Below are 14,990 nucleotides of genomic sequence, written 5' to 3'. Positions count from 1 at the left end.
AGAGAAGTGATAAATTGATTTTTTTTTTTTAATTAATATGTTGGGGTCAACTTTCTGCAGATGAGAAAAGCTTCAGAGGGGGAAATGAGGTCAACTGAAGTCTTTATGTACCAAAGGCAAACACAGGAAACAGAGAGAAGTACAATATTTTATCTGAGATGTCTATATTTAGAGCATGGAAGCAGGTTTCTCCCTGTTGCTGTTAGGGAAGATTTATCAGTTCCCAGCATCAGTGTGTAGAAGTTTCTTTGGTCACTGAATCACAGGTACAAAGATAACATGTTTTAAAAAAGATTTGTGAACTCATTTGGGGTCAACTTATAGGGATCCCAACAACAGTACCCATTGTCCTTTGCTTAGAGCTAAACTTTATCCATTTGTTTACGGCTGTTGTTTCTGCCTGTGTACTGCATTGTGTGTAACAGTTGTTTGCCATTCTTCTTCAGTGATGCGACTCAGTGGGCCTGTATTTATTTTGTGCAAGTATGTTCAAGGTGTGTTGTGTGGCAAAGGAGCACAAGCAACAGCTGTTGTATATTCCTTTTGTATCTGTGAGCATGTACAGAGTTTCAAAATAGGGACAGGGAGCACTGAAGGTATCACAGGGGATGCAAATGACCAGCGGGGAGAGGGGCTGAAGTATTGCAGTGAGCTGGGAGCATTATGGAGAAGAGATGACACACAGTAGGTGGAACGGGGATAATGCAATGAGGCTACAGAGGACACTGGGCATATCGTAGTGAGGAGGATGGAATTATGGCATGGATGCTGGTAAATGGAAGCCTATGCTTTACAAAATCCTTCAGAGTCTTGTGCTATAGAAGTATTTTTATCAAATTACCTATGTCACTTGGCTATGCAGACAAGGAGAACACAGTAATGCAGCTCCTTAAGATAACTCACTGCTTCCTTTTTTTGGCTGCAAGCTTGCCAGTTTCCTTCAGATTTAGGCCCATACCTGTGTTGGAAAACCCAGATGCCCCAGGCTGTCCTGACTTCCCAAGTATCTCCTTCCTGAGTTTTCATTTGCTCTTATGTATTTCAATGTCTCACTTTTTTTCTTAAATAAAGGGAATTCGTTCTGTGTTGTACCTGCCATGATTCAAGCAATGATGGACTGCCAGCTATATTCCTTTGGCTAGACTGGACAACATTTTGCCTACAGACTTCATGCTGCATGTGACTGACTTAGTATTTGCCTTGTGATTTCTTGCTGTCCTTTAATACTTGCTTCTTAATCTATGTATAGCTTGTTCTTGGTGTGCCTCTTACTTCAGAAATTATCGCTGAAAAGGGAAAGCATTGTATTCTAAGGTTTTTTTTTTAACTTTTTTTTTTCTTTTTTTTTATTTTCTTTTCAGCTGCAGGCATGAGAAGGGACATTTTGTTGTGCTTCCGGCCATGATGGACTGTGATGTGCCTAGGTTGTTCTACATAGGGATGGTCCAAGCCCCTTCGGGGGGTGGGGGGGTGGGGGGGGTGGGTTGTGACTGTCTGCACCAAAGGTAATCTGATTTTTTGCTTTACGAAGGAATCTGTAGGGTCCTATTGAACTTTGCGTTCTGCTTTTGCCAGACCTCCAGGGGAGGAGTATTTCAATTACTGACTTTACAAGACCCAAAGCTTGGCGCTGAATGCTGACACAGGTCCTATTTCTTGCTGTTTATCTTATAATCATGCAAGACTGAAATTTGAATTCGCTGCTCTTCCCATGCCATCAGGCAGAGCAAGCTTTGCTGCTGATCTAATGGAGCCAGGAGACAGACTGGCCTGCTCCCAGCGCCCAGACAGGTTTGCTTATTTACCACGGGACTTTTTTTCCCCACTAATGAATGGGTTTCATCCTGGGGCATCGCAAGAGCCCTTTCTTTATGGCTCTGTGGGAAAGAGGACTTGAACATCCCTCCCTCCCTCCCCCCCTCCCTTTCGCCAAGCCGCGCAGGCCCCGCGGCCGCTCCCCGTCGGCGGGTCGGTGGGCGCCGTACACGGTCAGCGCAGTGCAGTTGGTCAGCCCGCCTCCCGCCGCTGCCCCGCCGCCGTCCCGGCGGGCTCGGGGCTGCCTCTCACACCCGCCGCCTTGCCCTGACGGCGGCGGGACAGGGCAGAGGGCGGGGGTGGGAGCGGCCGCCCCGCGCTGCACAGCTGGGCGGGCGGCCGGCGCGAGGCGCGCTCCAGCTGTTGCGAAGCACCGCAGCACCCCCCCCCATCGCCTCATCTCCCTGGCACCCCGCTCCCCCCTCCCACCACCCCTGGCGGGCAGCGGACCAATGAGCACCACGGCCGGCTGCCCCGCTGGCCAATGAGGGGGTGGCGGCGGGGCGAGGGCGGGAGTTGCCAGCGTCAGGGGGGAGAGCCGGACGCTGCGCTCCGCTTCGCTGGGCTGCACGGTCGTGGCAGCCGGATCGGAGCGCGTTCCGAGACCTCCGCTCGCCGTTTCGCCTTCCCATCGCGGCGGAGCAGCTCCTCTGTCTCCTCCTCCCAGACCCAGCCTGTGCATCTCCGCGGCGGCGGCGTTCGAGCGCTGCCGATCGCCAGGCGCGGCGGCGGCACCACCACCACCACCACCACCATGGCGGTGGAGGAAGAGGGGCTGCGGGTCTTCCAAAGCGTCAGAATTAAAATAGGTGAGGGCAAGGGGTGTGGGCGCCTGGCAGCGCGGGGAGCCCCCTCTGGAGCGGGCCGCGCTGGGCAGAGCCGGTGCGGCGAGGCACCCGCGGCCGGACGCTCTGTTCCGCTCCCCTGAGCTGCGCGTCCCGCCGGGGCAGCGGTTGGGGGTGGCGGAGGGCGGGCGGTGCCCGGGGCATCGGCGGTGCGGAGCTGGTTCCTGTGAGGCGGCCGGGTGCTGCGGTGACAAGCCGGCAGCGCGGAGCGCGTCCGGCGGGCGAGCGGCGCCGGCGGGAGTCCGGGCGGCGCAGGATATCAGGCTGATTTCGAGATTTTTTTAAATTATTTTTTTTTTCCTTTTAGTCGCTAAGCAACGCGCTAAAAGTTTGGAGGCGGTCGCCGAGTCTCAGTACTTTATGTCGCTGGCAGAGCTGGTGCGAAATCGGCCAAAAAGCGGCGGTGGGAAGGAGCGTGTGCCTCAGCCCCTTCCCTCAGCGAGCGGGACGGGCTGCGGCTGCTGCTTCACGGCTGCCTCCGACTCGCGTTGCTGTTGATTGAGTTGCAAACCACATTATTAGAAAGTAAGCGACAGATGTCGCCGTGCAGATTAAACTCTCCCTGTTAGAGCTCAGAGCGTGCCGGCTGGGAGGGAAAATCCCTCGTTTCCGTAACAGCGGCAAACGCGGAGTGAGCGGTTTGCCTCCCTTCGATGAGGCATGGTGGCCGGGAGCTTTAAGGGGAAGTAGAGAAGTTTAGCGCTGGACTCGCAGTGATGGGTACTGAAGGAGCTGTTGGACTGGTAGCTTCCTATTAACGCAGAGATCTTGAAAGATCTCTTCTCTTGCGTGTCCGTGCACGCGAAAGCAGATTTGCGACCACCAGTTGTCATGTTAGATAAAACTGAGAGTTGAGTTTGCTAGGAAATCTCATTATTTGCGTAGTGGCATTAGCATTTCAATGAGACAATTGCTAGGATCGTTTCCTTCTTAACTGCTAGCAGGTGTTTTAGTAATAGTAGATTTTAAGAAGTAAAATTTCATAACATAAACTAAAAAATTGTATGTTGATTCTGTATTCTTTTATACATGCAGAAAATAGATTTAGTAAGACTATAAAGTGTCGCCAGGCTTGGTTTTTGTCTCTTTTCGGGGGGGGGGGGGGGGGGGGGAGAACTCTTTCTGCGAGGGAGCAATTCAGACAGCATGCAGGTGATGCTATTGCAGGTTGTTCCTATCTGGTGATTTTCAGTGAAAGGAGTAAGAATACATCTCACATGATGGAGGATGATGACTCTTGGGTATTTTTTACAACAAACAGTGATGTTATTTTACCCAAATGACTGATGTCACTGGAGTGTGGGAATTTCTTTGAGTGGTAGAAGAGATCAAAGATATTAATGGCAGCAAAAGATTTGAGATTAATCCCATTAAATCATGGATTGAAGTTAATCCTGCCGCTGGCTTCAGTTATTGGAGCCCTCATCAGAACTAAGCATTTGATTAACGTGCAATACTGCAGCCAGGATTCCCGCTGCCTTTTAGCGTGGATAGTAGGTAGGAAAAGCTGTGTGCTTCACTGGTACACCAGTGCTTCGTTTCTGCATTCTAAGCAGAAGGCCTTTACTCAATGAACTGCAAGAATGATGCCAGGCGCCTTCTGGGGCGCTGCAGTACTCAGGTTTTCTGCTGTACCTCGGCAGAGGGCGGTAACAAGTACGCACAAAAGCGAGTGCTTTCCTTCTGTTCACTAGAAAGTGTCAGAAGGCAGAGCCATCAGCTTTGGTGGCAGGAGAGTGAGTTTCTGAGATTTGCTTTTGAAATAAATACCTTTCTGCAGCTGACTGTCTTTCATGAACTTGGTCAGACAATTAGAAGTGGCAGGATTGCTCTGATGGGTTGAGGGAGTATTTCTAATCTTGCAAACCCTGCAAAGCAATCCTAATCTTGACGAAATCGTATATTGAATCTTGTAAGCTCCCTGCAAAAAAATCCTGTGAGTGAATTTGAAAGGAGGTAATGAACATTGACCAAAAAAAAAAAAGTAGTGTCCCTCCGGTTATTTCCAGGAGTAAATTTGTATGTTAGCAGTTCCCATTTGCTAGTATCTTGTAGGTTTCTGTTTTCTAGGGACAGGATGCTGAATCTTTTCATGGGTTAAGTGATAAGTTATTTGAGGACAAAGGGATAGGTCATTTCCCATTCTGATTTGCTGGTATTTTTCATGCTTGAGAAGTGATCAGTCCTGTTCTTTAGGAGCTTGCTTCATGGCCAAGCTCTGTCTAATCTCTGACTTTCAGATATTCTGTGCCTGATCTGGCAAGATGTCTTCTCCTCTGTAGTACCTTTGCTGGCAAATCATGAATGGGGGCACTGCTATACAAGTATGCCTCAGTGTAAGTCTGACAAAATATAGGACCGCAGCTCTGAAGAATCAGTGCAAACACACTGTGAGATCAGCGTGGGACACCCATGGTGGTGTGCCTTTCTTAGTAGAGAGGCTGATGCAGTCTGGAGATTTCAAACTGCGCAAAACATGTATAACCTAGAGATGTTTGAATGCCTTAATGTGAAGTATTGCATGGCTGGGTCTTGTCCTGTATTTCCAAGAAGCTTCAGGTAAATTAAGGCATTTTCTACTGCTGGTATAAGTTGTTCAGCTGGGAGCTGATGGGTTGCATAGAGCCACATTTAGCTAGATGGCTAATTATATTGCAGACCTAAATGCTTCCCCATTGGGAGTAATGTTGTTCTAGTCATGTTTGGATTTGGCTTGAGGCATCTCTTTCGTATGTTGAAAATGTGAAACCTTGAGCTTTTTAGGAACCTGTTTCCCTCATACGGCTGCTGTGCCAATGATGTGCCATTTCCAGAAGGTGTCTCGTTGAGATCCTGAAGTCGTGGAGCAATGATACAAACTCTGCCATTGTGGGTAGTAGTGTTAAGAGGAATTGTTGCTGTGCTACCTCTTGTTCAGTTTCTGGTTTCTTTTGTGGTTTGTCGAATTGAAAGAACTCAATGCCTGGCTACTTCCATTCATGTCTGTTGCAAGGAAGGAGCACACAGTAAAAAGAAAAAAAGTAGGATCTGTGCTAATGAATGCACTGTTGAAATGTCTATTTGAAATTGTTTTATTTTGGCTTCCCATAACTGCAACTGTTGTCCTCTTGTTTTTTTTCCTTAACTGAAAATTATTTTTACCGGAATCCCTTGTACATAAACAAAACAATGTGTCATGTAAGACTAAACAAACACTTCCTATAAGATTGCCACTTTGAGGAAGTGTGCACTGCTGATATTTCCATGACTCAGTGTTTCAAAACCTGAAAGGAAACAACATAAGGCTCTATGGCTGATGATTGGCTGGAAAAACTACAAAGAGTCCTTCTGCTTGACAACATGACTTGTGTCGTACTGTTAATAATGTTTAATAAATATACTGTACTTAATTGCTATTTCTTTTCTCCTTAAATGACATCAACTATTAAGGTTTCAGCTGAGAAAAGAAAAGCTCATATTCAGCACTTCTGCTGTGGAAGGCTGTATAGTGGTTAGCAGAGAACTTTCTGCCAGATTTTACTTTGTGAAATTATTTATACTTGAAAAATATAGAGGAACAGCTCATCTGTGAATTTTCACTGTGAAGTAACAAGCTTTCTAGGTCCCTGAAAGTTAGTGCTCTTTTATTTAGCTCTGAAATTGTGTGTTTTTCTAGATGTAGCAGTGCTTGCTGTACAGGTTAAACTGTCTCACAGTTTTGAAATAATAAATGGAACAGGAGGATGCTGCATGTGAAGAGGCTACTGGGGCCATACTATAACAAGGAGGACCCTTTGCTCATTGTTCTGTTGACTTCAGAAATCATAATGGTCCACTGCGAGGGCTTGTTGCAATTCAAGACATGAATAAATTTCTAAAACTCTTTTATTGTTTTTAGAAAGGGCGAGGTATTGACCTTTTCTGATTACAGGTGCTGAGGTCAGAGTCTGAAATGTGGGTCTTGTGGCAGCGTAGTCTCTCTTTGGTGCTGCTTTGTGATCAGAAGCATGAAGCTGTGAAATTTTTGTGATGAAGGTTGAGTACTACCTGATGTGGGCTGGTGCTCCACTCGCAGCTCACCTTGTTCAAAGGTAAACCCACCATTTTCTTAAAATTCAAAGCCCTGTTTTACACTGTGATGATCCAGTTGACTAGATGGAGGATTGTTGGTCTGTAGCCTGTGCTGTCTTTCTGACTCCTCATTTTCTGTACCTTCTTTACTGATTCGTACAGAGCTATGTAGTTTAGGACGTTGCAAAAGCAATTGAACTTTTTTTTGGTAAACTGAGAGTCTTGAGTGAAGCCAGGCAGAGTATTTGCTTAAGTGGTAGTATACTAGGTTTACTCAGGTTGATTGACAAGAGAAGGTATTTACTGCCCTTCCGCCATTAAACTTGACATGAAATAAATGTTTGAAAGATGCCTCTCTGCATTTCTGTAAGGTTAAGAAGGAACTACCTTGTCTCTGACAAACTTAAGGCCTCTCCTAAATCTAATAATCCTAAGGTTGATCAGAGAAATCCATTTTGCCTTGAGAAGATGTTCCTTTCAGTGCTGTCTGTTGGGATCTAGTGCCTCGTCTTAAGTGGTAACTTGTAAAAGTAAGTATGACTAAATATGCTCCCTGCATAATAGTGTAAAAGGATTTATCCCCATTTAAGTGGGGCATAAGGTTGTTGAACAGGTATTTTTAAAATAAAGTATTTTCCCAGCTACCTATACATACAAACCAGAAAATTAATATTTAGGAAATGTGAAATATTTCTTATAAAGATAACTGATTTTTCTAGTGCTTCAAAGTTAGTGGACCAACAAGTAAAGAAAGGAAGAGAAATTATTTACATCTCACCCTGAATATATTCTCAAAATCACTTTCTACAGCTTAAAAATTTGGCAAGTACAGCTTAAACTGAAGTAGCGATTTACATTGTTGTGGATTGACTGCAACGCTATTTGAGGCTAGAGTCTGACAGGGTGTGGAGGGTGCAGAATAGATTATACAGATCTTTCACCACTGGTTCAGTATTTCATATTGTGCTAAATTTGGTGGTGGTTGTGTTCTGACTGACTTGTGTTCAGTGTGCTGAATGGAAAAGATGTGGGACCAGTGCTGTTTCTAGAGGAGGAGTACCGTGATTGTTCATGGAGCATCAGGAACAGCTGTAGCTGGGGAAAAAATGGAGACCAAAGCATAGTTAATGCAAGTGAGAGAAGGAAATGAAGGTAGCAGTGAAAAAATGCTTCAGTGAACTTAGTTTGAAGACATAGAAGATATTTGTGTTTGGGGCTGCCAGCCTGACATCAAATTATCCATAACTTAATGTAAAAAATTGTTCATATATGAGAGTGGAAGCCAATGTGACTTGGCTTTTAGATTGTGTAGAGGTAAATTCAGAGGAGTGAAGCCATTAAACAGATCTGCTCAGAGCCTCTGATGTCAGGTAGCAAATTCTGTAGGCTTTTTTGTCCTCTTTTGGAATTAGAACATTTGAAAAAAGTGTTCTCTAATCTCTCTCATGAGAATGAATAGTGTTTTCTTGTCTTCCCATTGAGGTGATTATGTGCTGGTCAAAGTACCAAATGCTCTTATATGAGGACATTATGTAAGTGCTGGGTAACTTAGTTCTGGAGTTTCCCAGAAAATTTGTTGCATTGAATTACTCTTCAGACTGGTTAGTGGGCTGTTTGGTGTGGTTTTGGTGTTTGATTTTGTTTTTGTTATTATTTTTTTTATTTTTGTTTTTGTTTATTTTGTTTTTTTTTTTTGTTTTTGGTTTTTTTTTTTACTTATTGTTGGTAGAAAACAGTTTTCAGTCTTCTATTTCTGAAATTACTGGGTTAGGTAGATCTGAATATTAGCTTCTCCCCCTGTGTTCTTATGTCTCTCTTCTGCTTGGTGCTGTTCTCCATGTTTCATACATGGCTTTGTGATTCTGTTCTTGCAGATGAAGTCCAAGGTGCTGTGTGATATGTTAACCCAAATTAGTAGGCTGTTGCTGCTGAAAAGGCAGGTCTTGCTTTTTCCTTTCCTACTCATTTTGCTCTAAGTTATGAAATGCTCTTTCCCTTCTCCACCCCACACGCCTGCTGTAGACTACTTTTCTGCTAACAAAAAAAATCCAGTTCAATTTGCAAAGTAGGTCCAAAGAATGCAACTTATTTTTCTTGTCAGGGTTAGTTTTCTTCTATTTGAGTGAGCTGAATCAAGTGAATGTCAGAGCTGTCTCTGGGCAAGTGTCGGGAGCTTGACTGGGCATGTGAGTGTGGGAAATCAGATGGAGGAGACAGCAGGTGCATCCCCTGCTTTCATGTCTGTATCCTGGCAGCGTCACGAGACTGACTGAATCTTTCTATACTCTTCAGACTGCTCCCCTTCCATAGTACATGTTTTCTTGATGATGCTGTATTTTTTAGCTTCCGATATTACCAGCTTGGCCAGCTGCTCTGGAGAACAAATGTGAGACGGCCAGGAGGATTGACAGACTGAGTTATCTGTATCTCTGATCATCCTTCTGCCCGAGAGATACTTGCATCTCACACTCGGTTCAGTAGCCTTAGTTGCTCCTGAAAGTGTAGGTGTTTTAGTTGGTATTAACTGATTAATACTTACATGCTGGTCTTCTAAAGCTGAGGCACCTAATGTTGTATATGCTTAAACAGAATCCCCTCATTCCCCCTTCTTTGTATCACAGCAAGATTTCTACTTATGCAGATAACGCTGTCAAAAATTGTTAGGTATGAAGCCATTTATTGCACTGGTGCTTCCACTGAAGGGTGCTACTTACAGCAAGATTAGCAAATAGAGTTAAAAAAACCCACCTTCTAAAATACCTTTAATAGTGTTATATCAGGTTAAAATTCTTAGAGCAGATAAACAGTACGGACTGCAAATAGACCTTCAGGTATTCCTCTATCCTCTTAGTCTCTGACTGATGAAGGGCTGACTGATCTCCATTACAGGAGTGTAAATTGTGAATAATTCTGTTGAAGCCAATGGTTACACTTCCGAATTAAGTCTTTGAGTAGCTCATGTAGTAGTTTTTCTCTTGAAGGAGGTGGAGGAAAGATGAGGCAAAATCCAGTTGGTGTTGTCAAGGAGTACTTAATACCTCTCGTGACAACTTTCTCTGCAGACTGTTGTGTTTGGAGAATACATGTTATGGTTTCCCCTTGTAAGAGCAAGAAGCCTACAATAAAGACAGAGGGTTATAGTCTTTGCTGAATACTGTAGAAAATGTAAATATCGGACTTTTATATTACTCATGATTTCAGATCAACAAATGGTCAGTCAAACATGTAGAAGAAAAATAAATGTTTATGTGTGCCAGTGGACTATTAATGTGTCTGGGCAGCAAGTCACTGAAGGCTTATATTAATGGTTAAAAAATGTACTAGTATGTCTTAATGTTATGGTTTTAAACCTCCTAGTACCAGAGGTTGAGTCAGGGAGAAGCTTGGGAGATGCTTGGAGTTAATAACAGGCTCTATTTTATTAAACTGAAAAGCTGACGTTCTGAACAGCTCTCTGATTTTAGCAACATTTATTAAACCTTATAAAGTACCTGTTCTTTAGCAGTGCCCATTTGATTTTTTTCAGCATGGTGGACTGGTGACTGAATTTAGGATCCAACTAAAAGCTTTGTTGTGGAATAAAAACTAAACAAAACTAACTTCCTTCCTCCCTCATCCTAACCTCTACCAAGGGAAAGCAACTTCCCTGAAACTTCATGTTGTTTTCCTCCTATAGTAGACTTTCTGGGTGACAGTTTTGCAAAATGAGATGTGAAGCTTCAAAATTATGAAGAACTGGATTTTTTCCACTTATTTTGTGTTTTGGAATTTTTCATGGATCGCTGCCAAATGCGAAACGGTTTAAATATTCAGTGGAAAGGTTGAGAGGTTTGGGGTTTTCTTTTTCCCTTTTCTGTGTATAAGGGGTGAAACGTGGTATATCTTTATTGCTGGGACCGAAGGAAAGCACGCAAATGTTGAAGACTTACAGCCTGGTTGATTTGCCCAACTTTGGAGAGTTCTGGTCTTCAGTTTTCATTCCAGACCTCAGAAATCTTATCTTTTTTCTACCTGACTAGAGACTCATGCATTTGCCTTTTGTCACCTCTCAGGGAGCACTGAGGCAAAATAAAGATCCCTTCGTTAGCCCAGTAGCCCAACAATGGAATTTTACTGTTCCCTACCTGCTGGGTTTTACAACTGTATGGCCATTAACTCAAATGGATTAGTGTGATGTGATAGTAAGAGGGAGAATGTTACACTTATGAATGGCTGGTAGATTTGAGCAGGTAGCGTTTGATGTGATGTTTAATTTGCATAAATATAAATGTGCTTTAGTTTTGTAAGCTGGTAGTAGGTAGATGAACATTAGGTGAAGTATCTCAATTCTGCCACTTGCAACAAATTCCTGAAAAGCCTTGAAACTGGGAAAAGTATCTATTTCTGCAATAATGGGAAGAGGGGAAATTTTCTATTAATGCAGGTCTGTGTTCCCTAAAATGCATACTTAAGCTTTTTTTTACAGTGCTGTTTTACAGTGACCTTAGGAGGAAATACATTTGTCTGTCACTGTACTTCTAACAAATTTCAACAGATTTCAAAATCCATTTAAAATAAGTTTGTGTTGAAAGGCCTAAGTTGTGTTTCAGAAAAGGAATGTAAAATGTTGGAGACACTGGGTATCATGGGGAGCAGAAGGGTATTTGAACTTGAGGAGGAGTTCTGTTTCCAGGATTTTTAACCTTGAGTGGTTAATTTTATAATTTATAGCTGTAGGAATGAAGTTTTTGAGTGACTGATAACTTGACTTTTAGCAATTTGCAGATTTAAATTCCCATTCAATTCCAGTTACACAGAACGCATGTAGTATGAATCAGCTTTACTGTTTTTGATTTTTCTTGCTTTCAAGTTTCATTCCGCTTTAATGTTCCAAGTACTGAAAAATTGACAACTTGAAATACTTTATTTACAGTTGTGCTTCTGTTATGGCTGCTTATACAGAGTTCTTAATTCCAAAAAAGCAGATGCACTGATGGCTGAGTTGTAAGCTCCTTAAAAAAGGGAGAGAGGGGAAGAAGTTTATTTTTACTACTGTTTTCAGTTTCTTCTAAAAATATTTCTGTTTACAAATTGTTTACAGCTACTTACTTTTTGTTCAAAAACTCTAGAAGAAAACAGTTAGTGGTAGGCTTTTACAAGGCTTTAGTTGATTCTTGCTTGTATTTCCCAGCTGGTGTTAGAGTACATCTGGAATCTATGAAATTCCTTTCTTTGTTCCTCATTTCCTGTTCCATTCAGTACTATAGTGTGGCATTCTGAAAGCTCTTTCTCTTGGTATTTTCTTCTAAGATGCATGTTTTAAAGCATTTAGTGAGTTCTTAAAGGTGGTTATATGTTCCTTGTGCTTAACAGTGTAATTGGACTGTATCATGCAACTTCTCAGATGTTCTGTTTCGGTATTTCAATGAGAAATAGTTTTGTTGATTTTTCTGGCAGTCATTCAGCTTGTAGAATTGTAGGAAGGAGGGTGGTAGAAAGAGAAGAAAAATCTGGTAGATAGTACAAAAGGTCCCTTTCTTAGCCTCCCTCTCTCCCTCCCTCCTCCCCCTACCCAGGAACAATCACCAGTTTGTAATGGAAAATTAGATCTATTTTGCAGGAGACACAGGGTGTGACATCCTACAGTTGCTTTTAGATTTTAGTTTGGAAAGCTGGTTGCTGCTACAGAACACGTGAACACAACCTTGGAAAACTGAGCTCTGACAGTATGATATGGTGTGAGAGTTGTGTGTCTAAACCAAAACCAATCTGTCCCCTCCAAACGAGCACTGTTTAAGTTAGGTTTACTGGCTGGGACTGCATTGTTGCAGATCCCTAATAGTCACTAAAAAAGAGAGGGGATCCTGGAGTCTAACAGAATTGCTCTTACTTATTGCAAGGATGTGTTTCGGGGTTTTTTCCTAAGAACAAAACTTCTGAAGGAATTGTGCTTTTATGAATACTTACATATATCTGGGTGGCTGGCCCAAGCTTTCCAGAAAGAATGGAAGTTCTTCATTGACCGGTGGCTGGCTCTTCAATTGTTGTCATTTGCCAACTGTAAGTGTTGTTTCCAAGATTGGAACTTTGCTCTCTACATGCTCTCTGTAGTCATGAAAGATCTGTAGTGCTACAATACATATTGAAAAGCTTCTTCACAAAGCACCTGCTTTTGAGATCAGGCTTTGCATCACAAACATTGTTTCTCTGTTTATAAATGCACTAGCAATTTTTGAATTGCGGAATATCTCTGAAAAAGCAGCATTTGCTCTCATGGAGAGCTTAATATTGGGGAAATACTTATTTTTATCTGCCTCTGAATGCAGTTCAGCAGAGAGAAGCAGGGAATGCTGCTGTGGGACCTGTCACTGCTCTACAGGTCAGACTTTCAGATCTGCTGATTCCAGTTGCTTATCTTTTTACTCTTATTCAGTTGTCCCTAACAGAAACTGTATAATTGATTACATTAAAGGGGTTGTACATATGGGTAATTGTACATTATATTTATTCAATGTATTATAAGGAAATCAGGGGTGGTGCTATTTGTTTCTATAAGGTATGCAAAAATAATGGCAGAACTGTGAAACTCCTGAAATTTTTGCATCAGTTGTTGCAAATCAGCAGTTGTCCGAAATCTTTCAGCAGATCATGTGGCTGCAGTATAAAATAAATCACATTTTGTAGAGTAGATATTTGATGTTTGGGGACCCTGGCTGATGTTGCGCAATACTCAAATGTCAAGCTGTTATGGTACCTGAAAAAGCACATTTGTGCTCTGTTAGCATCTGTTGCCCCGAATGTAAGGTAGGAGGTGATCAACACCATACTCATTTCTGTAAACATTAGTCTTATCCTGTGTTTGTGGATTGTTCCAGGTAGTTAATTTTTCTGCATGCTGTCAGCCAGCAGTCCTTGGATGATTCTGCTTGATTTGCCACTAACAGTGTACGGTACTCTAAGACAGGAGCTCCAGGTAGTTGCTGCAGAATAGGCTTAGGCTATCAGTGCTTCAGAGATGACAGTGGAGGAAGGAAGTCATGGTTGGTGGTCATAAATCCACCCATGACAAAAGCTAGGGGAACTGCTTATGCCTCTTCCCTCTCATATTACAATAAAGATCCAGCCTCTCTAATCTCTGGGATGATGTCTGCAGTGGACTTGAGGACACTGGTGTTGCATGTTGGGGTTGGAAGGAACTAGATTTCAGGACAGAGTGGGTGGTATACTTATTCTCTCCCTATTCCCCTCTGGCTTTTTATTTTTTTAGGCCTACTAAGCAACATTGCCTGAGAGGAAAAAAAAAAAAAAGAAAGCTAATTCTTATTCAGACCAATGCTCCTGACTGTCTGTTTTTGAGTGGTGAGGCAGAAGTTTTTGACAAGGAATAAAAAGTGCCTGGGGGAATTTAGGATCTTGCAATAGAGCAAAATAGCTTCAGCAAAAGAAAAGCTCTAACAGGCCGATAATTAGCTTGTTTTGACACCTGCTTCTGTGACAGTGTTCCTGAAAGTTGTGGGTTTGAAAGTAAAAAAAAAATCGACTGAATTACTTTTAAAGTCAGCTCCAGAATTAAATGTAACCATTCTCTGTAACAGTCTAGCAGGAATGTTGTCATTATTAGAATTTCCTCATAACACCTGCAAATATTTGGTATATTGATGCCTTGGTAATGGGAATTTGTAATGTAGTCCTGCGGCTAACTTGTACTTGATGCTCTTGAATATGGACATTACTTTCCTGTGCAAAGTGCATCTCAGGAACTGAGAACATACTTTTCTCTGAGCCCTTTGAAATCTTACTCTGGTATAGTTGCACCATGTCAAACTCCATGTGTTTTTTCAGTATGGTGGCTGTTTGATTTTGGCAATAACTGGAAGTGCCAAATGCTTGTAAGAAGGGGTCCCTACTTTAGCAGTACCATGCACACTGCATCGGCAACTGGGTAGAAGCAAATATGGTGCTTAACAGACCATGCACAGGGTCAGAATGAAATGGAATCATGCATTACTATCTTATTAAAGAAGGGCTTAGAACAAACTAAGAGCTTACTTGTCTGTGAGTTAATGTTGGGCTGCAGGTATACCAAAACTACTGCTGTACTGTGTGGGGTTAACTAGGTGCTTAAGAATGTGATCTGAAAAGCCCACTACTTGTGAGGTGACTTGTCTGGAGAAAATAACTGGGAATGGGGCTAGGTCTGATCCCTTGTTGTTCTCCAGAGCTCCAGCATGTGAGATGGGGACCGAAGCTTCCACCTACTCCCTTCAGAGGGTAGAGTCAGTCACAAGGCAGGACCTTGTA

The 14,990-nt window shown here is 42.8% G+C and overlaps 1 protein-coding gene across 2 annotated transcripts in view; it reads left to right on the top strand.

The window, feature by feature from the left end:
• Window positions 1-1,486: 1,486 nt before the first annotated feature.
• Window positions 1,487-14,990, top strand: part of RASA3 (RAS p21 protein activator 3) — a 132,824-nt gene continuing 119,320 nt past the window's right edge. The window contains exon 1 of one of the 2 annotated variants that reach the window (XM_062606956.1): window positions 1,487-1,505. Coding sequence is in view for 1 of the 2 variants with exons in the window: in XM_062606955.1 (XP_062462939.1) it covers window positions 2,570-2,624 (55 nt within the window). In the remaining variant the exon portion in view is untranslated. Of the gene's footprint in view, window positions 1,506-2,429; window positions 2,625-14,990 lie in introns of those variants that run through there. The other variant, XM_062606955.1, reaches the window with a different exon arrangement.

Source organism: Pezoporus occidentalis, unplaced genomic scaffold, assembly GCF_034315485.1.
Source record: "Pezoporus occidentalis ecotype Australia unplaced genomic scaffold, CSIRO_AGI_Poc_V1 ctg99, whole genome shotgun sequence".
Classification (NCBI taxonomy): domain Eukaryota; kingdom Metazoa; phylum Chordata; class Aves; order Psittaciformes; family Psittacidae; genus Pezoporus; species Pezoporus occidentalis.
The sequence above is the reverse complement of the archived record's forward strand: the minus strand, read 5'-3'. Positions and strand labels throughout refer to the sequence as shown.